Source organism: Dendrobates tinctorius, unplaced genomic scaffold (assembly GCF_039654945.1).
Source record: "Dendrobates tinctorius isolate UK_male_01 unplaced genomic scaffold, ASM3965494v1 ptg000062l, whole genome shotgun sequence".
Classification (NCBI taxonomy): Eukaryota; Metazoa; Chordata; class Amphibia; order Anura; family Dendrobatidae; genus Dendrobates; species Dendrobates tinctorius.
Genome location: NW_027361730.1, coordinates 13734528 through 13757827, shown reverse-complemented (window position 1 = coordinate 13757827; position 23300 = coordinate 13734528). Strand labels below are relative to the sequence as shown.

Below are 23300 nucleotides of genomic sequence, written 5' to 3'. Positions count from 1 at the left end.
CTCAATAATAAGACTTGAGTGCACGCTATTTTTCTTGATTACGTTGTTATATTGGCGTTTGCACCAGTCTATTCCCTATTTCTACATGTCTACTGACACGTTTGCATATGATTTGGCCACTTGTTCCAATATCTTGGCTCAAGTTACTAGTTCCATTGAATTTTTGAGAACTCCGGTCCAAGAACTAAGGACTAGAGATTACGAAAAAGCAAAACGCAAACTAATTTCATATGACCTGCATTGTACCACATTAGCTGAATACCATAGACAGAGTAAAATTCCTAGGGGACTCAGGAGCAATCTCCGCCCTACTCTCTTCTCTGATAATACAGAGTATTGTGATAAATACAAAAAAATACTCAACAAGTGTTCTTTAGACATCATTATATTGACAGTAGAATATCTCCAGAGGGCTATTGTGGAAACTAAGCAGAATATACAGGCTATTGAAGCGCAACTTTCCACCTCTATTTCCTCAACTGAGTGGTCATCATTGAAATCCAAAACCGATAAAATCCTGTCCGAACATCAAAAGTCTCTACAGGAACGTAAGAGACAGAAGTTTCAACGTGACTCAGACGATTATTCTATGAACAGAGTATACAGATGGAACGATACATCTGCTACTACGGGCCGATGGCGCAGATCCCGTTACCAACGTGGAAATGGGTCCTTCAGTTCCGGGAGCGAGTCCTCCATGAATTCTGGCAGACAACGTTTTTTAGGACGGGGCCGTCGAGGGGACCCGCGAACCACAGACCCACCAGGCGAGGCAGGAGAAAGAATGGCAACGCGTTCACAGGTGAGACACCAGATGCAGTATCAGACCTGGTGATCAACATTTCGGACTATCTCCTCTCTCCCTCTGAGCTCTCATTGCTTCAGAAGGGACTATCTTTCTGCCCCACTCCTAAGTGGGATGCATTTCAACTTGAGAAGGATCTCAAGAGGTTTTACCGGACAGTTAGACTTAAAACCCACTTTGGCTTATCTCCTAACCCTATGGGTGAGAGATCTCCTATACCGGGTGATGTTCAGATTCCGGAATTGTCAATTTCTACACTTGGTCTTCGCAGTCCAAGTAAATTTTGTCCTCCTTGCACATACCATGCGACGGAGACATTTATTTCATTAGTGGACCGTGAGGTTAAAATGCTGTCCCACCAGGCACAACTCGGTCTCTTCCCTACTCACTCCAATCTATCACCTGCTGAGAAACAGGCTCTTAGCTCTATTAACAGCAATAAGAACATTATAATTAAACCGGCTGATAAAGGCGGTGCCTTAGTGGTCATGAACTACATGGATTACAACAGGGAAGTGAATAGACAACTATCTGATACCAGCACTTATGGGATTATTCCTAGGGATCCGGTTTCCACTATCACTCACAAGATTAGGAATCTTACTAAAACATACTTGGACCGTCACACAATTGATCAAAAAACTGCCAGTTTTCTTGTGAACCCCCATCCAATTACACCAGTGTTTTATATACTTCCAAAGATACATAAATCTCTAGAAAATCCGCCAGGCAGACCGATTGTCGCATCTACCGACTCTGTTTTATCTCCACTATCCATCTTTCTCGAGAAAATATTTACACCCCTAGTCAAACAGACCAGATCCTTCCTTCTAGATACGGGTCAATTCCTAAATATCATTAAACAGCTAGGCAAGGTACCCCCGGGCAGTATTCTCACCACCCTCGATGTCAATAGCCTCTACACTTCAATCACCCATGACAAAGGGATTGAAGCTGCAAAATTTTTACTCAATTCCTCAGAACTGTCAACACTCAATACAGTTTTGTCTAGATCTTCTCAGTCTTGTATTACATGAGAACTACTTTTTGTACGAGGATACCTATTATATACAGAAGTGCGGGACTGCGATGGGCGCGAACATAGCGCCGGCGTATGCTAATGCCTACATGAACTACTTCGAGATCAATCATGTGTTCTGTAATGATCTTTTTTTACAATACGCCATAGAATATCACCGCTATATCGATGATATCTTCTTTATTTGGACAGGAACCACATCATCATTACATGATTTCTACCTACACCTCAATTCCATCCGTCCAGAATTACAGTTCACACTACATTTCAATATGGAATCGGTCCCTTTTCTAGATACAAAAGTTTTACAAGATAGTGAGGGGAATCTCTCCACAGATTTATACTGTAAACCAACGGATACCAACAGTCTTCTACACTACTCGAGTTGTCACCCGAAGGCCACCAAGAATAGTCTTCCACGCTCACAATTTAATAGGGTGGCACGTATCGTCTCTGATCATGACATTCGTAATGAGAAACTTGATATTATGACAAAAAAATTTAAGGACAGATGTTATCCAGCAAAACTACTTGAGGTTGAAAAACAACGGGTATTAACCCCTTCATCTCCTCTACCGAGGACATGTGCAAAAGAAAGAATCCCATTTGTACATACTTTCCATCCACTAATGCCCAGAGTCTATTCTATTATCAAAAAACACTGGCCCCTCCTCTTTAAGGCTTACCCTGACGTCGGCTCTTTTGAAGCACCAGTTTTAATCTGCACTAAACGCCCTACTAATATTCGCGATAAAGTGGTTAGGGCTGACATAGGCAGTAAACTTCCTACAACTACGCAGAGGCTACTTGCCCCTCGCCGTTGCGGCACATTCCCTTGTCTGAGTTGCGAAGCCTGTTCGAATGTGATTAGGTCAGACAGTATTACTCATCCAAGGACAGGTAAATCCTTCCCTATACGTGGCTACTATACATGTGATTCGAACTTTGTGGTTTACCTGGTAAAATGCCCATGTGGCCTCCTCTACGTAGGGGAAACAACCCAGCATGTTAAGGACCGCATTGCCAGCCACAAATCAACAATTAGGTGTCAAAAAAACTGGTTACCTTTACCTGAACATTTCACTAAATACCGACATTCAGTGGCACAATTAAAATTTCAGGTAATCGAGCATGTACCACGCCCAAGGAGAGGGGGCGACCATGTTAAATTATTAAGAGAGAGAGAAACCTATTGGATACACAAGTTAGACACTCTAGCCCCTAAGGGGCTTAATAGGGAGATAGACTGGCTCCTATAACTGTTAATAACCTTTTCCCTGCTTTTTCTGTTATTTTTCAGACTCGCTAACATGCTATTACCCTAGGTGAGTTTTGCTCCGCCCACTGGACTCTTATTTTGGATTTTTTATTTTTTATTTTTTTTTTAATTTTCATTTTTTAGTCTTTTATCTTTTATTTTCTACTTTATTTTCTTCATAACCCTATATATACAATGCATGCATATTTAACTAGTTGCGCATGGTCAGCAACATTGTTGGTTTTTTATTTTTATTTTTATTTTGTTTTTTCATTTTTTCATTCCCTGTTTTTATTTTTATTTTTATTTTTATTATTATTTTTTAATTTCATTCGCTTATTCTTTATTTACCATTTTTGTTATTTATTTTTTCCTTTTGCATATTTCATTTTCTTTTCATGGTTTATTGTTTTCCATATGCCTGCTTGTATATTAACTTTTCTTATTATTCTTTTGCAATACTATGATGCTGTCCACATGTCATACAATTATAGCCTCTACGCACTTTACACACACTATTCGGCGCTATCAGTTAAATTACAGGGACGCCAAATCTGCTGATCACCCTGACAACCATCACAGACATGCGCAGTGTCTATATTAAGACAGCGCGACGTCACTTCCGGTTCAGGGGTTTTACTTCCGGCCGGATGTGGCCACCTGGGCTCCCATATAAATACAGCCATATACTGAGGGTTATAGCATGACGCCATTGCAGCCAGGCGCGGGAGCGCCGCTTTACAGCACTATAATCACAGGTAACTCTCCCTCCAAATGACATCTATATTAGAGCGCTATTACATAGTAAATTTACTGATATTTTGCACATTATGCGCAACACACATAGTAATGTAAGACGTCCTGCATTCTTCTAAGAACGTTGTTTAAACATGGCCATCTTGTGTGGATTTATTAATCTCATTATACTATTTAGACATTTTGTGGGCTAATACTTTTTGATGACATTACCATATACTTGATCAATATTAGCATAAGTCTTCTCATCACAAGGATGGTAGTTATGCTTTTCCCCATAATGCTGATGCACTATACACCACACACAGATAACCAAACCAGAATAACTACGGTTACAACTTTATTTATTTTTCTATTTTTATTAACCATGATGTTGACGAATTCCTTTCAGCCGTTTTACTTGGGCTATTCTCTTGGGAGTTCTCTTACAATCTATTCAAAAGATTTGAAAACGGATTCAGGTAATCCTTTTCTTTCCCCCTATTCCCCTTATTCTATTGAGTATGGTACTAGCTTTCTGGGCTTTTGCTCCAGCTTCGTACATCCATGTTCTCTGTGAAAGCAGTATAATGTCTATGTATATATGTGTTTTTATCACTGTATTATATTTGGATAATGTGATGTTTATTTGGTGTTGTATATTCTCTTTTCTGTTTTTTCTGCAATTGTTTTTTGGTCTCTGTATATATTTTGATGTATTTTTCTCTATTTTGCAGCGATAAACTGATAAAGGCTCGGGCTGAGCCGAAACGTCGTTATATATATCGCTTCTATCTAGTGCTTTATATTCTTTTTTGGCTCCCACATGTTTTGTACATAATAAAATGAACACTTGCTGGCATTATATTTCTCTGAGTGTGCGGTGATTCTATATTATTATTGGTAATAGGACCTACAGGTCCGTTACACCTGCACCTCAATAATAAGACTTGAGTGCACGCTATTTTTCTTGATTAGGTTAAATCTCTGAGACAACTTTTTGTATCCTTCCCCTGAAAAGCTATCTTGAATAATCTTTGTTTTCAGATCATTTGAGAGTTGTTTTGAGGAGCCCATGATGCCACTCTTCATAGGAGAATCAAATAGGAGAACTACTTGCAAGTGGCCACTTTAAATACCTTTTCTCATGATTTGATACACCTGGCTATGAAGTTCAAAGCTCAATGAGGTTACAAAACCAATTTAGTGCTTCAGGAAGTCAGTAAAAAGTAGTTAGGAGTGTTCAAATCAAGAAAATGATAAGGGTGCCCATACTTTTGCACCGGTCAAATTTTGTTTAAATGCAGATTGCACATTTTCTGTTAGTACAATAAACCTCATTTGAATCCAGAAATATAACTGAGTCCATCAGTTATTAGATATATGAAACTGAAATACCTGTTGCAAAAACCAAAATTGTTATAAAGAAAAAAGGTTAACATTAATAGGGGTGCCCAAACTTTTACATATGACTGTATATCAATGCAATTTCACAAACCTTGTCATATCACTCAGAAATAAAATCTAACTAAAATTCCTAAACTACAACTACCACTACATCAACTAGTATCTACTATTTCCGCAGCCTGGTCTCCTATATCATATTACGTTGCGTGTGATGTCTCAGCCTTGTAAAGTGAGGTGAGAGGAATTCCACCTCTCCCAAATCTTTTCAAATTTACCCGGGCATCCCCTATTTTGGTATAACGTGCGCTCATATGGAACAATCGAATTTACCAACTCGATCCAGAATCTAAGGGAAGGACATGAACCCCCTCATCCACCGCAATGCCAGCACCAGCGTCTCGCGCAGGAAGACCCCAGTATAGCGATTCCAAGTCTCCTCCCCCCATACTCCAAATAAGCAGATCAATGGCTCTAGAGGGACAGGGGCCTGCACCAGGGATGTCAGTAGTGTAGTCACCTCTTTACAGTAATGTAGGATAATGGGACACTGCCACATCATATGAATAAAATCAGCATCTGGCAAGTGACATCGCATACATTCTCATGATTGAAGCTGGCCCATCCTAAAAAGTCGCAACGGAGTCAAATATGATTGATTTATTATATATAATTGTATCATTCTGATATTAATAGATGGTGATGCTTCAGTCGGAGACTTTAGAATCTCCTCCCACTCCTCTCTTTGCGTATTAGGGATGAGTCGTTCCCACTTCCTCTCAATAGAGCTTATGGCCGATTCTTCCCCTACTGATAGCATGTACGTATACAAAGAGGATCTGAGACCCTGGAGACCCTGCGAATTAAGGATTCCTATCAGAGGTAAAGATGAAATAGTACGGTCCACACCCCTATCCCTCATATGTGATTGAAGAGCCGATCTCAACTGCATATAACGAAAAAATTGAGATCTCGGAATATCATGTGTGGCCTGTAATTGTTCAAAAGATTTTAAGATCCCTTGGTCATACAGGTCTCCCATTGAAGAGACGCCATACTGAATCCAAAAAACGGTGGATGGATGATCCAACAACCCCGGAAAATAATTATTATTTCACAGGGGCATTTCAGCTATAAAATCTTTAAACCCAATTACGTTCTTGATTTGTCTCCATATTAATCGTGCCAGCCGCAGCAGGGGCAGCAGACGTGGGACATTAGGTTTCTCCAACTCCAGGAAACCTAATGGGCAATCCGCTTGTGCAGCATGGAGCTAGTGACTTTTTAATTGGGGAGACAGTTACCCGGCATCCATTTACTTAAAGCTTTAGCCTGCCCACCTAAGCAATATAGGAAAAAAGCTGGCAACGCCGCCCCACCTCCCTTCTTTGGTCTTTGTAAAGTGGACAGTTTAAGTTTGGGCCTAGTTTTCCCCCATATAAAGGACGTGACCAGGGAATTGAGATTAACAAAAAAGGACTTGGGCACTGCTACCGCGCTGTGCTGAAGCGAGTAGCTAAATTTAGGGAGTACTATCATTTTAATCAGGTTAATGCGTCCAGCCACAGATAATGGGAGCCTACTCCAGGATGCAAATTTAACTTTAACTAGTTCCAACAATGGGTGGACATTAAGTTGTAGATCAAGCGTACTATTGTCAGATAAATGGATGCCCAAATATTTAAAACTAGATACAGTAAGTAGCGAGGAGAGAGCCTCCAGCTGGGGCATCAGGGCATAGGAAAGAGGTAACAGAGCAGACTTCTCCCAATTTATATGTAAACCTGAATATTTACTGAATCTATCTATAAGGGATATTACCTGTGGTAAAGTTTCTTACACATCATTCAAGAATATCACCATATCTTCGGCATAAAGGCCTATGGTATCCACCTGACCTGCTATATCTATACCTCGGATGTTAGGGGAGGACCTTATATGTATTGCTAGTGCCTCTATTGCAAGGGCGAAGAGGGCAAGGGAAAGAAGGCAAACCTGACGGGTTCCCCTATGCAATGCGAAAGACTCAGATATAGAATTATTTATTATAATACGGGCCTTGGGTTTCATATACAGTACTTTGATCCATGTTATAAACTTGTTGCCAAAGCCATACCTTTGCAAACATGTGGAGAGGAAAGGCCAATCAAGAGAGTCAAAAGCCTTGGCAGCATCCAACGATGCCAATGCCCATTTGTTGTCTGGCATTAGGGAGCTATATTGGACTATTGACTGGACGCTTCTGATGTTAATGGAAGTACTTTTACCAGGCATAAAGCCCGTTTGATCAGGATGTATAAGATTCTATATAATTGAATTCAGTCTAGTAGCTAGAATCTTGGTGAAAATTTTATAGTCCACATTCACTAGCGAAATGGGACGATAGGATCCACATTCCAAAGGGTCCTTCCTCTCCTTCCTCAGCACTATGATGTTAGCCTCCTAAAAGGACTCAGGCATAGAATTCCCTTCCCAAATTCCCCGAAATACCTTCACCAAAAGTGGCGTCAATATATCCCAGTACTTCCGATATAATTCAATAGGGAACCCATCTGGTACAGGGGCCTTCCCAGAAGCCATGTCTGTCATGGCATTTTCAATCTCCTCTGCAGTGAACACAGCATCCATAAGGGCCTGCTGCTCAGGATCTAATGTGGGGAATGATACATCTGATAAATAGTCTAGGCACCCCAAAGTGTCAGAGTCACTTTTAGATTCCTATAATGACCTGTAGTATTCCTGAAAACAGCCAAGAATCTCCTCGGTCGAAGACACCAATATATCATCCGCCCTACGAATCTGTAATATCGTGTTGGAGGTGTTATGTTGGTGCACCAGATAGGCCAAGAAATTGCCCGTCTGGTTCCCCAGTTCGAAATAGGATTGACGGGTAAAGAATAGTTTACGTTTAGATTTAGTGTCCACATGCTGAGTATATAACCTCTGGGCAGCCAACCACTCACTCCTGTTCCCACCGGTTTGGTTAGATATATATGTAGCCTATTAATCTTTCAGTTGTTGCTCCACCTCATCATCCCTCTCCGAAGTTACCTGCTTAATATAAGAGTTCGTGGAGGACAAACAGCCCCTCAGATATGCCTTAAGGGCATCCCAAAGTAAATTAATATCTTGAGGTTCCGGGTGGGACGCAATGAAACAATGCAACTGACCAATCGTTCTGTCTGGGGGTCCCATCAACTTTAACCAGAAAGGATTCAACTTCCAAGCTATCCCTTTGTTTACATGCCCATATTTGAGTTAAGGATAACCGGACTATGGTCTGAGATCCCCCTGCTTCCATGTTCTATATCAGTCACCCACATTGCCAGACCGCTAGAACCAAATATGCAGTCTAGGCGTGATAGAGAGCGTTTAGTGGATGAGTGGCAGGTATATTCCCTTAACTCAGGATGATGCACCCTCCACAAATCCAACCACCCGCCACCCCCCATGAATAATGACAACGGGGTTGTAGTCGGTGGAGAGGACCCCCCAGTCGCTCCATCATCCAACCTTAATTTATCGACAGTTGTTCATAACCATGTTAAAGTCTCCCATACAAATAACATCAGTGTCTGGGTAATTAAGGGCAAAACTCATTGCCTTCTGCAGAATGGATATGCGGGCCGGGGGAGGATTATAAATACATAAGACCACATATTTCCTGGTGTTTATCATTGCATGGACAAAAATAAAACGACCCTCAGGGTCCCTCCAAGTCTCCCTAGCTTCCCATCTAACATCTTTATGTACCAACAGTGAGACCCCTCTTGAGTAGCTGGTGTGGAATGTATGGACAGACCATTGTACCCAAGGCTTCTGTACGCACCGCGCTGTATCCCTAGTCAGGTGTGTCTCCACCAAGGCCACAATGTGAGGGCGATAATGTCAGACCTGTGAGAAAACCTTGATCTTTTTTTTTAGGGGTTTTTATACCCCTCACATTCCATGTCATGCATATCAACTCCGACCCCATGTTTTACTCCGCTGAATATAATGCATAATATTACCCGGGCAAAATTTAGAGACATCACGTAAAAACTGAAATTGTTGTCGACTGCGATTACTACCTAAAAAATACAAAAAAAAAACCACAGCGGAAAAAAAACAAAGTGAAAAAACAACTAACAACGCGGGAGCGGTGTCCTGTACTCCCATCACAAAGCAAACTAGGGGATACTATCACTGAATTCAGTGTCCAGTATTGTTGGTATCTTGGACGCTTTCGAATAGAGCTCCAATCAGCCGAATAATAGAAAAAATACCAACTGGCCATAGATACGTTAGGATTCCTTTGCAAAAGACCCTTTGTGAGACTGCAGCCACTCCGCCGCCTCCGCTGGATCTGTAAAAAATAAAGTAGAACCCTCGTGGACCACCCGGAGCCGGGCTGGGTAAATCGAGTACATAACATTCCTTTCCCGTAGATGTCTTTTGACCTCCATAAACTGTGCCCATTGTTTCTGGAGTTCCATAGAGAAGTCTGGGAAAATCGAAATCGTGGCATTGTTGAACTTGATAGGACTCTTTTGTCTCGCCAGATGCAGAGCCACGTCTCTATCCCTGCAGTTGAGGAGACGCACCAGAAAAGGTCTAGGTGGGGCTCGAGGAGGTAGAGGCCTAGTAGGGACCTTGTGAGCCCTTTCCACCGCAAAGATTGGGGAGAATTCATCTCCCAAAGTGGTTTTAAGTCAATCTTCTAGGAATTGCTCCGGATGTTGTCCTTCCAAGCACTCCGGTAGACCAACAATTCGAATGTTATTCCGTCGCATCCTATTCTCCAGGTCATCTGCTTTTTGCCTCCACGAGTTCATAGAGCCTGCCACCTTCGTTTGGCTTCCATGGGTGTAATGGCGTCTTCTACCTGGGATACCCACGTTTCCACCTCCGCAATGCGGCCCTTCATGGCTTGCATGTCTTGTCGGAGGCATCCCACCTCGGTGTGCACGTCCTCTATCTTCCCAGACAGAGAAGTCCTGGTTAAGGAGATGGCCTGCATGAGTTGTTCAGATGCCTGCTTAAGGGTTAATTCTTCTTGCTCACTGTCCTCCCCACCCTCAGAGGGGCGGTTCTTACGCTGAGACTGTGAAGGATTATTTTACCTTCAGCATGGTCCACTCTGGCGTATTCCTTCAGCCTTTCAGCCACTGTTCCAGACCCCTTGGAACGACTCATTTTAATAGCAATGGGGCACAACCGGATATCAGGGACAGCGCACTCCAGAGTCCCCTGAATCGAGGTTATAAATGGAATAAGATTATCAGATGGTGGCTGCAGGGTTTCGGGAGCAGCACAGACCCACAATGTCACACAGGGAGGCAATGTCCACCACCAAGCGGCAGACAAGGGCCCTTATAGCCCAGGGAGAGATCCCCAGCACCCCACAGGGACAGCAGTCTGAGAGGGAGGCAGGGCCGGTTTTAGACAAAGTGGGGCCCTAGGCAAAAGTTTAAAGTGGGGCCCCAAATGTTAACATTGTAAAATCACACACTTAGGTTACATTACATGAGCAGTATGCGGATACAGGTGGCAGAGGGACCTGTGCTGGCACTGTGGCCCCCATATTCAGGGGCCTTATATCAGCCAACGGGTCTGCCACTATTAGCATTACACAGGAGAGTTGCTATGGTCAGAAAAGATTGGGGGGCCCAAGCCCCAAGACAAAGTGTTGTAACCCAACCCCCCTCTTAATTTTTTTTTTTAACACTGCAGATAGCACAGCAGGGCTCCCAACTGTCCTGGATCCAGCGGGACAGTCCCGATTTTGACATTCCCACCCGCTATCCCAGCCGGGATTGTAGTTTTCCCACACTGCGAATCAGCCACCACGCCCACATGTCATTTCAGAAAGGAGTGTGTACCGATCGCCATACAATTCCCTCAGCACAGCACACTGCAGAACAGAAGCCCTCCCCGGCTCATGTGACTAGTCACATGACTGTGACCTCATCCTATGTAACACCACAGATAGCACAGTGATAACTCTTTGAGAACAGATAATGTAGTACATGTCACCTGCAGTCCTTTGTAACACCACAGATAGTCTTACTCTGAAACGCTATGGCTATGTTCACAAGCATTTTTTCAGTAGCCAAAACCTGTTCTGTTGAGTTGCTTGTTTTCTTTATACTTTTTTCAGCTTTTTTTAAAGTGAGGATGTTTGCTTTGTCTGCAGTATGTGTAAGGCCACGTTCACACGTTGAGTATTCGGTCAGTATTTCACATCAGTATGTGCAAGTCAAAACCAGGAGGGTGATAAATCCAGAAGTGGTGCTGCGTTTCTACTATACTTTTCCTCTCATTGTTCCACTGCTGTTTCTGCATTACAAATCCTGATGTGAAATACTGACCAAATACTAAACATGTAAACGAGACCTAATAGTTTAATTCACCAAAACCACTTAAAAAATTGCAGCGAAAAATGCCGTTCAATATCTGCATTTTTCTTTCTTATATTCTTTCATTGCTTTCTACGGGTGAAAACACACTGAAAGAAGTGACACGTTGCAGATATAAAAAGCGCTACAGTTCTGAAATTCAGTCAGAAAAAAAAAAAGCGCATGCAGGAGATTTCAGAAATCTCATATGTTTTGCTGGCACTTTAAAAAGCCGTTCTTGGCCGTGTTCATATGCAGAATTTCTGAAGCTTTTTCTTCTGCAAATAAGAAGTTTACAGCATTTTACAGCACAAGCAAAGACTGAGATCTTCAGGATTCTCCTGAACACCCTTTTATTTTCTCCTGACTGAATTTCACAACTGCAGCGTTTTTTAAATTTGCAGCGTGTCACTTCTTTCAGCAATTTTTTTCACCCGTAGAAAGCAATGAAAAAGTTTTAGAAAAGCTGCAAATGTCGCAACGTTGTTTTTTCGCTGTGTTTTTGGTGAATAAAACTAACTTTATTAAACATGTATTGTAGACAAAATGCATATTGTAAAAAAAAAACAGCAAAAGCTCTAATGGTATGTGTCCACAATCAGTAAACTCTGGATGCTGCGTACATCCGCAGCATTCAGCCCGCAGCGGCCAGATGTTACAGCAGAGTGGATGGGATTTCTAGAAATTCCATGTCCTCTGTGCGTGCACATACGCCCGCACCTCACCCGCAGAGACTGACATGCAGCACGACTCTCCAGACTGCAGCATGTCAATTTATCTTCCATAGATGCGATTCTCTGCAAGAGAAATGTCACCCTTACAATGCATAGGATGCGGTGATTCCGCACGGTTCAATGAACACATGCGGAATCACCTGCGTTCAAAAGATGGCAGCACTTTAGATGAAGCACATGTCCGCTGTGTCCAAACTGCTGCCATTTCCGGATCATCCTTACATACCCTAAAAAATGGGCATTTTGAAAGCAGTGTTTTTACTGCCAAGAGAGCCGACTTTGGCTGCAAAAAAAAATGCACCAAAAATGCTGATTCCTATGCACACCTGTACTGTATATGTGTATGGTGTACCCTTATTATTTCACATAGGAATCCATTTATTTCTATATCATAAATATCCCCTGATTCAGCAGACAATATCCCTGTCTTGTGTCATCCAGACAGTAGTGACAGGAGGTCGCCCTGTCACATTACAAGCAGTGATTAGTGATTGTGGTCAGAGCTGATGCTGATCGCTGCTGTATGTGGCTGTGGATCTTGATCCTGCAGCGATCAGCACAGAGCTCCGGACCACAGTGAGTAAATCACTGCACTCAGACCTGTTATTGCTGCTGTTACTAGGTTCTGTGGCTTCACTTAGGCATATCCATTCTCAGGACAGTGCTAGGAGCAGCCATGATCAGGACTCAGGAGGAGACATACAGTGTCACTGTGCTGTAATCGGCCCCTCCCCCTCACTCAACTTTTAACCTGACTGCAGGGAGAAAGAGACAGGGGGGCTCAAAGGGCTTTGCGAGAGACACTCCAAGTCTTCAGAGCAATGCACAGCATTATTCACTGCTGTACACCCTCTGGGCACTTCTTAAATGGACTGCAGATGCAGGGGGCCCCCTTTGTAGGTGGGGGCCCCAGGCATCTGCCTAGTCTGCCTGGTCCAAACGCCGGCCCTGGAGGGAGGGATCCAAGTCCCTACAGTAATGACGCTGGCAGGCCAGGTGACGTAACAAAGAGGGGGAGAGGGGCCCAATCTTTCAGGGCACTCATCGCTTGCCCCTCACAAATATTCAGGATGTCTGCTCACCGTCCTCCAGCGCAACAGGGATGGGAACCCGGCGCCGCGGCTCTCACAGGCAGAGCATGCGCCTTCAAGATGGCTGCCGCCCCGTGCAGGCCTCGCCGGCCGCCCCGCTCTCTACAGCCTCACAGCACTCCGGATTCCAGCCCCGCTCTCCCACGGGGGGCCAGGAGCTCCACAGAGTCCAGGGGGGTCCAAAAAAGCAGCGACCGCGCCACCAAGGTAAGGGTCCGCTGGCCAGATATGATCAGGATGGCAGGAGCTCTCCTCAGACGCGTCCTCTTTCGCCGCTACATAGCCACACCTCCCTCTATTGTAGATTTTGCTTTATGTTTGGGATCATTGTCTTGTTGGAAGACAAATCTCCATCCCAGTTTCAGGTCTTTTGCAGACTCCATCAGGTTTTCTTCAAGAAAGGTCCTGTATTTGGCTCCATCCACCTTCCCATCAATTTTAACTATCTTCCCTGTCCCTGCTGAAGAAAAGCTTCCCCAAACCATGATGCTGCCACCACCATGTTTGACAGAGGGGATGGTGTGTTCAGGGTGATGAGCTGTGTTGCCTTTACGCCAAACATATCATTTGGCCAAAAAGTTTGATTTTGGTTTCATCTGACTAGAGCACCTTCTTCCCCATGTTTAGCGTGTCTCTCAGGTGGCTTGTTGCAAACTTTAAACAACACTTTTTATGGATATCTTTGAGAAATGGCTTTCTTCTTGCCACTCTTTCACAAAGGCCAGATTTGTGCAGTGTACGACTGATTGTTGTCCTATGGACAGACTGTCCCACCTCAGCTGTAGATCTCTGCAGTTCATCCAGAGTGATCTTGGGCCTCTTGGCTGCATCTCTGATCAGTCTTCTCCTTGTTTGAGATGAAAGTTTAGAGGGAAGGCCGGGTCTTGGTAGATTTGCAGTGGTATGATACTCCCTCCATTTCAATATGATCGCTTGCACAGTGCTCCTTGGGATGTTAAAGTTTTGGAAATCATTTTGTATCCAAATCCAGCTTTAAACTTCTCCACAACAGTATCACGGACCTGCCTGTTGTGTTCCTTGGTCTTCATGATGCTCTCTGTGCTTCAAACAGAACCTTGAGACTATCACAGAGCAGGTGCATTTATACGGAGACGTGATTACACACAGGTGGATTATAGTCATCATCATTAGTCATTAAGGACAACATTGGATCATTCAGAGATCCACAATGAACTTCTGGAGTGAGTTTGCTGCACTGAAAGTAAAGGGGCCGAATAATATTTCCCCCCCCCCCACTTTTCACAGTTTTTGAATTTCCACAAAAATTTAAAATAACCAATAAATTTCGTTCAACTTCACAATTGTGTTCCACTTGTTGTTGATTGCTCACCAAAAATTTACATTTGATATCTTTATGTTTGAAGCATGATATGTGGGAAAAGGTTGAAAAGCTCCAGGGGGCCGAATAGTTTCGCAAGGCACTGTATCTTAATTTTTGTAATATTGTAATGATGCACATCTCCATTATATGATACGATGAAGGAAATACTTACAAACTCTAATATTCTCCCTCCTCACAGGAGCTCCCTGGATACGGATCCATTATGAGGAACCACGTCTTCAAGAAAGACAACGACAGACCCTTCAGAATGCACTTTTTATTTCAGATCAACCTGTATTTATCCCCACATCTCTTATTAGGGATGTTATTCGTGATCCTAGTGTACGCAGGGAGGGGGAGATCAGCTGAGTGACATCTCACCATTTCATTTTATTTATACAGTTTTATAATAAAATCAGGACATGAAATAGATTAGAAAAGTGAAACTCCAGTCAACTTTTCATATTTAGCAGAATGTAACCTCCAGGTTCATGATACCAGACTGTCATTGCAAATCTTCAAGGTGTTCTGTACACAAAAAATTCTTAAAGGTGTTGTCCGCAGGTGAAGTTGCAGCACAGGAAGTGATATCAGAGAAGGTGGCATTGCTCTGTTATAACTTCTCCTAAATAGCCCAGTACCATCTAGCCATTTTGTATATTACATGTGGCATCATACGGGTTGTCAACTTGGAGAAATATCGAACTTGTTCACACTATAGGTAAAATAAGAGCGCAATAGGGTCTTATCCGGGCAATCTTATAAGGATTATTAGAGTTTATACTCACCCTTCCCAAGTTGCGGTCACCGCAACTTGGAGAAATATTAATTTCTATGCTGTCTCAATCTTCATATAGTGGATGTAATAAGTCTTCACACCCCTCCTACTTTTCGTCATGTGAAAATCATACCAAGAAGAATAATTTCAGAACTTTTTCTTCCTTTAAAGTAACCAATAATCTGTACAATTTAATTGAAAAACAAACTAAATTTTTTGGGGGTTGAAAAATAAAAAAAAAAGAACTAAAGTAATAAAGATGTATAAATATTCACACCTTTAACCCCTTAACCCCCGGAAGTATTTTCGTTTTTGCATTTTCATTTTTCGCTCCCCTTCTTCCCAGAACCATAACTTTTTTATTTTTCTGTCAATATGGCCATGTGAGTGCTTGTTTTTTTGCGGGACAAATTGTACTTTTGCACAACACCATTGGTTTTGCCATGTCGTGTACTAGAAAACGGGAAAAAAATTCCAAGTGCGATGAAATTGCAAAAAAAGTGCAATCGCACACTTGTTTTTTGTTTGGCTTTTTTACTAGGTTCACTAAATGCTAAAAGTGACCTGCCACTATGACTCTCCAGGTCATTACAAGTTCATAGACAACAAATATGTCTAGGTTCTTATTTATTTAAGGGGTGAAAGAAAATTCCAAACTTTGTTAAAAACCAAACAAAAATTGCGCCATTTTCCGATACCTGTAGTGTCTACAATTTTCGTGGGGGAGGGCTTATTTTTGCGTGCCGAGCTGACGTTTTTAATGATACCATTTTAGTGCAGATATGATCTTTTGATCTCCCATTATTGCATTCTAATGCAATGTCGCAGCAACCAAAAAAAGTAATTCTGATGTTTCGACTTTTTTTCTTACTACGCCGTTTAGCAATCAGGTTAATCCATTTTTTTATTGATAGATCGGGCGATTCTGAACTCGGCGATACCAAATATGTGTATGTTTGATTTTTATTGTTTTATTTTGAGTGGGGCGAAAGGGGGGTGATTTGAACTTTATTTTTTTATTTTTTTTAAATTATACTTTTAATAACTTTTTATACTTTTAACTTTTTATACTTTTATTTTTTATACTTTTAAAAACATTTTTTTTTTTACTTTTGGCATACTGCAATAGTCTCCATGGGAGACTAGAAGCTGTCATAACCCGATCAGCTCTGCTACATACAGGCGATGATCAGTTCACCTGTATGTAGTAGAATTACTGACTTGCTATGAGCGCCATCCACTGGGCGGCAGTGACAACCATAGAACTGTCATGCCAACTCACTGGTGACTCGTGATCATGTGACGTGGTTCACTGGTGGGCGGATTTCCGGCACAATTGCCGGAAGCGCTTGCTAAATGCCGCTGTCAGCGTTTGACAGTGGCATTTAAAAAGCTAATAGCCGCGGGTGGATTGCAATTCCACCCACAGCTGTTCCAGGCACATGTCAGCTGTTCAAAGTCCGACATCAACGTACTATTACGCCTGATGTCGGAAAGGGGTTAAGGTAATATTTTGCTGAAGTGATCTTTAAAATTATGACAGCATTCAGTCTTTTTAGGTAGAAGTCAATCAGCATAGCACATCTAGTATTGTCAACCTTTGCCCAATCCACTTTGCAATAGCGCTCCAAATCTTTCATTTGCAAAGCCATCTCCTATATACAGTCCTTTGCAGGTCAACCCACAGATTTTCAATTGGATTCAGTTCTGGGATCTAGCTGGGCCATTATAAGACTTTGTTCTTCTTCTGGCGAAGTTATTTTTTTCTTGATTTGGAGTTATGCTTAGGGTTGCTATCATTCTAAAAAGGGAAATTTCTTTTTATCTTTTTAGTAGAGCTCGGAAGGTTTTGTTGCCTAATTGATTGACATGTGGAACTGTTCATAATTCCATCCACCTTAACTAAAGCGCCATTTAAAGCTGCCAAAAAACAGCACAAAACTCCACCAAGCTTCACTGTGTCTTTTTGGTGATGCACAGTGTTGACTTTGTGCCAAACATACCTTTTGGAATTATAGCAAACAAATTCACACTTGGTCTCATCAGGAAATAACATGTTTTCCCACATGCTTTTGGCAGACTTGATGTAGGTTTTGTTAAAACATAGCCATGCTTGGATGTTTTCATTTGTTAAAAAAAGGCTTTTATCTAAGAACCCAATCACACAGCCCAGACTTATGAAGAATATGGAAGACAGTTGTCACATTCAGTACAAAACCAGTATTTGCCAGAAATTACCTTAGCTCGTTTAATGTTGCTGTAGGCCTCTTGGAAGCCTCCCTGACCATTTTTTTTCTTGTATTTTCATTAATTTGTGAGGGACAACAGTTCTAGGTTATTTCACTGTTGCGCCAAGTTTAAGCCACTTCCGGATGACCGTCTTTACAATTTTCTATAGTATATCTTATGCCTTGGAAAAAAAAGTTGTAACCTTCTCTTGACTGATAGCTTTCAACAGTGAAATGCTTTCGCTGTGTTGTAAGCTGTTTACAGGCAATGGCTTTTACTGTAAAATGCAACTAATAAAATTTCAGGAAAATCCTACTTTATTATTATTATTATTATTATTATTATTATTATTAGCCTTCAGCTCAATATCTAGCAATGGTAACTTGATGGATGAACATTCTATAGGAAGATCGATCTTATGCAAGTCTAGACAGGCCCACCAGGGTCTTTTCTGCCATTATCTTGATAGTATCAAGCCATTGGGTTGCTGGCCTTTCTCTTTGTTCCTTCTATTGGTCCAACTATAATGTCCTTCTTAGTAATTGCTCTCTTTGTATGATGTGTCCAAACTAGGCAAGTCGTAGCTTGATAATCCTTTCTTCGAGTGACATGTGGGGCTTGATTTGTTGCAAAATGTATTTGTTTGTTCTTCTTCCCATCCATGGTACTGATAACATCCTTCTCTAGCACTACATTTTGAAGGCGTCGATTCTTCTTCTGTCTTGTTTCTTTATCATCCAGATTTCGCAGCTGTATGTTACCATAAAAAACACCAAACTATGTACAAGCCGTGTTTTCGTTGCTAGTGAAATGTTCCATGATTTGAAGATCTTGGGCAGTGACTTAATTGTTGATTTGACAATAACTATTCTCCTATTGACTTTCAATGTTATCATTAATCTGAGTAGGTTGCAGTCCTTCACAAGTTCCAGTTCATCGCCGTCCATCTCAAATGTGTCTCAGTCATGTCTGGCAGTAGTTCAAATATTTGCTTTCTTTGTGTTGAGTAGCAGTCTCATGTTCAAACTTTCCATATTGACGCTCCCTTCATCCCATCTATGCTTGTTGCTATAAATGTTGTATCATCTGTGTATTTAAGATTGTGGATGATGCATCCAGCAATTTTGATTCTTTCTTCTTTTTTGGCAAGTCCAGCCTTCCTATAAATAGCTTCTGCATATACAGTGGGTACAGAAAGTATTCTGACCCCTTTACATTTTCCACTGTTTGTTTCATTGCAGTCATTTGGTAAATTCAAAAAAGTTATTTTTTTTCCTCATTAATGAATACTCTGCACCCCATCTTGACTAAAAAAACAGAAATGTAAATATTTTTGCAAATTTATTAAAAAAGAAAGACTGAAATATCACATGGTCATAAGTATTCAGACCCTTTGCTCAGACGCTCATATTTAAGTCACATGCTATCCATTTCCTTGTGACCCCCCTTAAGATGGTTCTACTCCTTCATTGGAGTCCAGCTGTGTAGCTGTGTTTATTTAAACTGATAGGACTTGATTTGTAAAGGCATACACCGGTCTATATAAGACCTCACAGCTGACAGTGCATGTCAGGCCAAATGAGAATCATGAGGTCAAAGGAACTGGCCAAGGAGCTCAGAATTGTTACAAAAGAATTTCTGCAGTACTCAAGGTTCCTAAGAGCACAGTGGCCTCCATAATCCTTAAATAGAAGAAGATATCCAATTAAGTTCAGAAAGCATATAGACATAAAATTAAATAGCCTTTATTCATATACAACACCATAAACATAAAAAATTGATAAAATGAGATACATATCCAATATGCTATTACACGGTTTATATGTCTATCTATAGATGAAATTCAGCAAATGCATAAATAATGCTGTAGCACAAATAGAGTGGCACTACCAAAGATGTAACTTCAAAAAGTAATATACTGCTGTAATCCAAAATATATCCTGTTCAGATAAAGTCTATAAAGCTTAATAAAGTTCACAGGTTTGAACCTAAATACTGATGAACAAAATATATATATAGTAAATCAGAGCATGAGGTATTCAAATAAGTTATGTAGAATGGTCCAATGACATGAAAAAATAATAATGCCCCTAGTTCTCATTAATCTGATGCCAGCATTAAGCTAATTAATCATACCAGTATTATATCCTGTACAAACAGTCTGTAAGATCTATAAAGTTTAATAAGATTCACAAGTCAAAGCCCAAATACTATTTGGCTAGGTCTATGTTATAAATTGAAGCATGAGGTATTCATATGCATTGCCAAAGTGCATATCAAGATGGTCCAAAGACCTGTAAGAAATAATGCCCCTGCTTCTCATTAAATTAGTGCCCGCATTATGCGGATTATTCGTAACATGGAGGGGCCAGCATTAATTGTAAAGTGCATCAGTGCCTATGTATACAGGTCATGATACCTATTAGAAATGCCCCCCCCACGCTTCCCATAAAAATAACCACATATGTCAAAGTACAAAGAACATACGACCGTGCAAAATAGCACTGTTCCCCGACGCACGTTTCGCGTTAGCTTCGCTAACCCCCTGAGACGAAGCTATTGCGAAAAGCGCGTCGGGGACCAGCGCTATTTTGCAAGATTGTATGTTCTTTGTATTTTGACATATGTGGTTATTTGTATGGGAAGTGTGGGGGGGCATTTCTAATAGGTCTCATGACCTATATACATAGGCACTGATGCACTTTATAATTAATGCTGGCCAATCCATGTTATGAATAATCAGCATAATGCGGGTACTAGTTTAATGAGAAGCAGGGGCATTATTTCTTACAGGTCTTTGGACCATCTTGATATGCACTTTGGCAATGTATATGAATACCTCATGCTTCAATTTATAACATATATACCTAGCCTAATAGTATTTGGGCTTTGACTTGTGAATCTTTTTAAACTTTATAGATCTTACAGACTGTTTGTACAGGATATAATACTGGTATGATTAATTAGCTTAATGCTGGCATCAGATTAATGAGAAGTAGGGGCATTATACTTTTTTATTAAGTCTTTGGTCCATTCTACATAACTTATATGAATACCTCATGCTCTGATTTACTATATATATTTTTTTTTATTCATCAGCATTTAGGTTCAAACCTGTGAACTTTATTAAGCTTTATAGACTTTATCTGTACATGATATATTTTGGATTACAGCAGTATATTAATTTTTGAAGTCACATCTTTGGTAGTGCCACTCTATTTGTGCTACAGCATTATTTATGCATTTGCTGAATTTCATCTATAGATAGACATACGGACTGTGTAATAGCATATTGGATATGTATCTCATTTTATCAATTTTTTATGTTTATAGTGTTATATGTGATTAAAGCCTATCTAATTTTATGGCTATATGCTTCCTGAACCTTATTGGAAATCTTGTTTGTTGGGAAGTGCCATTAATCTAGGCCCATTATATTTGGATATATCTTAAGTAGAAGAAGTTTGGGACCACCAGAAGTCTTCCTAGACCTGGCTGTCCAGCCAAATTGATCACTCGTGGGAGAAGAGCCTTGGTGAGAGAGGTAAAGAAGAACCCCAAGATTACTATGGCTGAGCTCCACAGATGCAGTAGAGAGATGGGAGAAAGTGCCACAAAGTCAACTATCACTGCAACCCTTCACCAGTAGGGCCTTTATGGCAGAGTGGCCAGATGGAAGCCTCTCCTCACTGCAAGACATATGAAAAAACACATGAAAAACTCCCAGACTATGAGAAATAAGATTCTCTGGTCCGATGAGACGAATATAGAACTTTTTGGTGATAATTCTAAGCGATATGTGTGGAGAAAACCAAGCACTGCTCATTACCTGCCAATACAAGCCCAACAGTGAAACATGGTGGTGGCAGCATCATGCTATGGTGGTGTTTTTCAGCTGCAGGGACCGGATGACTGATTGCAATTGAAGGAAACATGAAAGTGGCCAAGTAGAGAGATATCCTGGATGAAAACCTCTTCCACAGTGCTCTGGACCTCAGACTTGGCCGAAGGTTCACCTTTCAACAAGACAATGATCCTAAGCACACAGCTAAAATAACAAAGGAGTGGCTTCAGAACATCTCTGTGACCATTCTTGACTGGCCCAGCCAGAGCCCTGACCTAAATCCAATTGAGCATCTCTGGAGAGAAATGAAAATGGCTGTCCACCAACGTTCACCATCCAACCTGACAGAACTTGAGAGGATCTGCAAGGAAGAATTGCAGAGGATGTCCAAATCCAGGTGTGAAAAACTTGTATCATTCCCAAGAAGACTCATGGCTGTACTAGCTCAAAAGGGTGCTTCTACTCAATACTGAGCAAAGGGTCTGAATACTTATGACCATGTGATATTTCAGTTTTTCTTTTTTAATAAATTTTCAAAAAAATTTACATTTCCGTTTTTTTCAGTCAAGATGATGTGCAGAGTGTACATTAATGAGAAAAAAAATGAACTATTTTGAATTTGCCAAATGGCTGCAATGAAACAAAGTGAAAAATTTAAAGGGGTCTGAATACTTTCCGTACCCACTGTAAACTGAAGAGAAATGGTGACAGGATACAGCCTTGTCTGTTGCAACGCTCTACCTCGAATCATGCCTTGTCCCTGTGTTCTGTTCAGACTTTTGCTTCTTGGTCGATGTAAAGGTTCCTAATGAGGCTGATCAGATGGTTAAGTACACCCATATCCTAGTTTCTGGAAGAACAGCTAAACATTACATGACATTAGGATTAATCAAAATCACTATAAATTATGTCAGCTATGTACTGACTGTTATTTATCATGCATTTAAATGTGATTGACTAATTCCGAACACAACCACATCCCCAATTATAAGAGGAACTTACCACTTATGCAACCACATTGTTTTAGATTTGCAATATTTATTTCCCCCCTCAAAATAATTTCAGTTTGTTTCACAATGGTTTTGTAAAGATTATGGGTGACATTAAGGCTGTGTGCCCACGATGCGATTTTTAAGCACTTTTGTCGCGATTTTTGGCGCAAAAACGTTTAAAAAACTCGTACAGAACGCACCCCATGCATTCCTATGGCATTCCGCACATGCCGTGCTGATGCTGCGTTTTTTTCCGCTGCAGAATCGCATCACGGGAAAAAACGCAGCATGCTCATTCTTTTTGCAGAATCGCAAAGAATTGCCGCGATTCCACACCCATAGGAATGCATGAGAACCGCTTACTTCCCGCATGTGGCTATGCGGATGGTACCCACGATGTGGAGGAGAGGAGACTGTCTTCCAGGCCCTGGGTACCATACCCCTGTAAAAAAAAGAATAAAAAATAAAAAAAAATCGGGGTATATTTACCTTCCGGCGTCTCGCGCAGCCTTCCCGGCCTCAGCGTTCCCAGTAACGCCTTGCGGCAAGGACCTGTGATGACGTAGTCTCGCGTTACTCTAGCGGTCTCGTGAGATCGCTATAGCAACGCGAGACCAACGTCATCACAGGTCTCGCAAGGCATCATTGGGAACGAGAGCGTCGCTGAGGCTG

The 23300-nt window shown here is 41.4% G+C and overlaps 1 protein-coding gene across 2 annotated transcripts in view; it reads left to right on the top strand.

The window, feature by feature from the left end:
- The window catches only part of TYMP (thymidine phosphorylase), a 61961-nt gene extending 43854 nt beyond the window's left edge, over positions 1-18107 (top strand). The window contains exons 11-13 of one of the 2 annotated variants that reach the window (XM_073579295.1): positions 3145-3169; positions 4250-4319; positions 14985-15088. In XM_073579295.1, the coding sequence (XP_073435396.1) occupies positions 3145-3169; positions 4250-4307 (83 nt within the window). In that variant the 3' untranslated portion in view covers positions 4308-4319; positions 14985-15088. Of the gene's footprint in view, positions 1-3144; positions 3170-4249; positions 4320-14984 lie in introns of both variants that reach the window. The other variant, XM_073579294.1, reaches the window with a different exon arrangement.
- The last annotated feature ends 5193 nt before the right edge of the window (positions 18108-23300 follow it).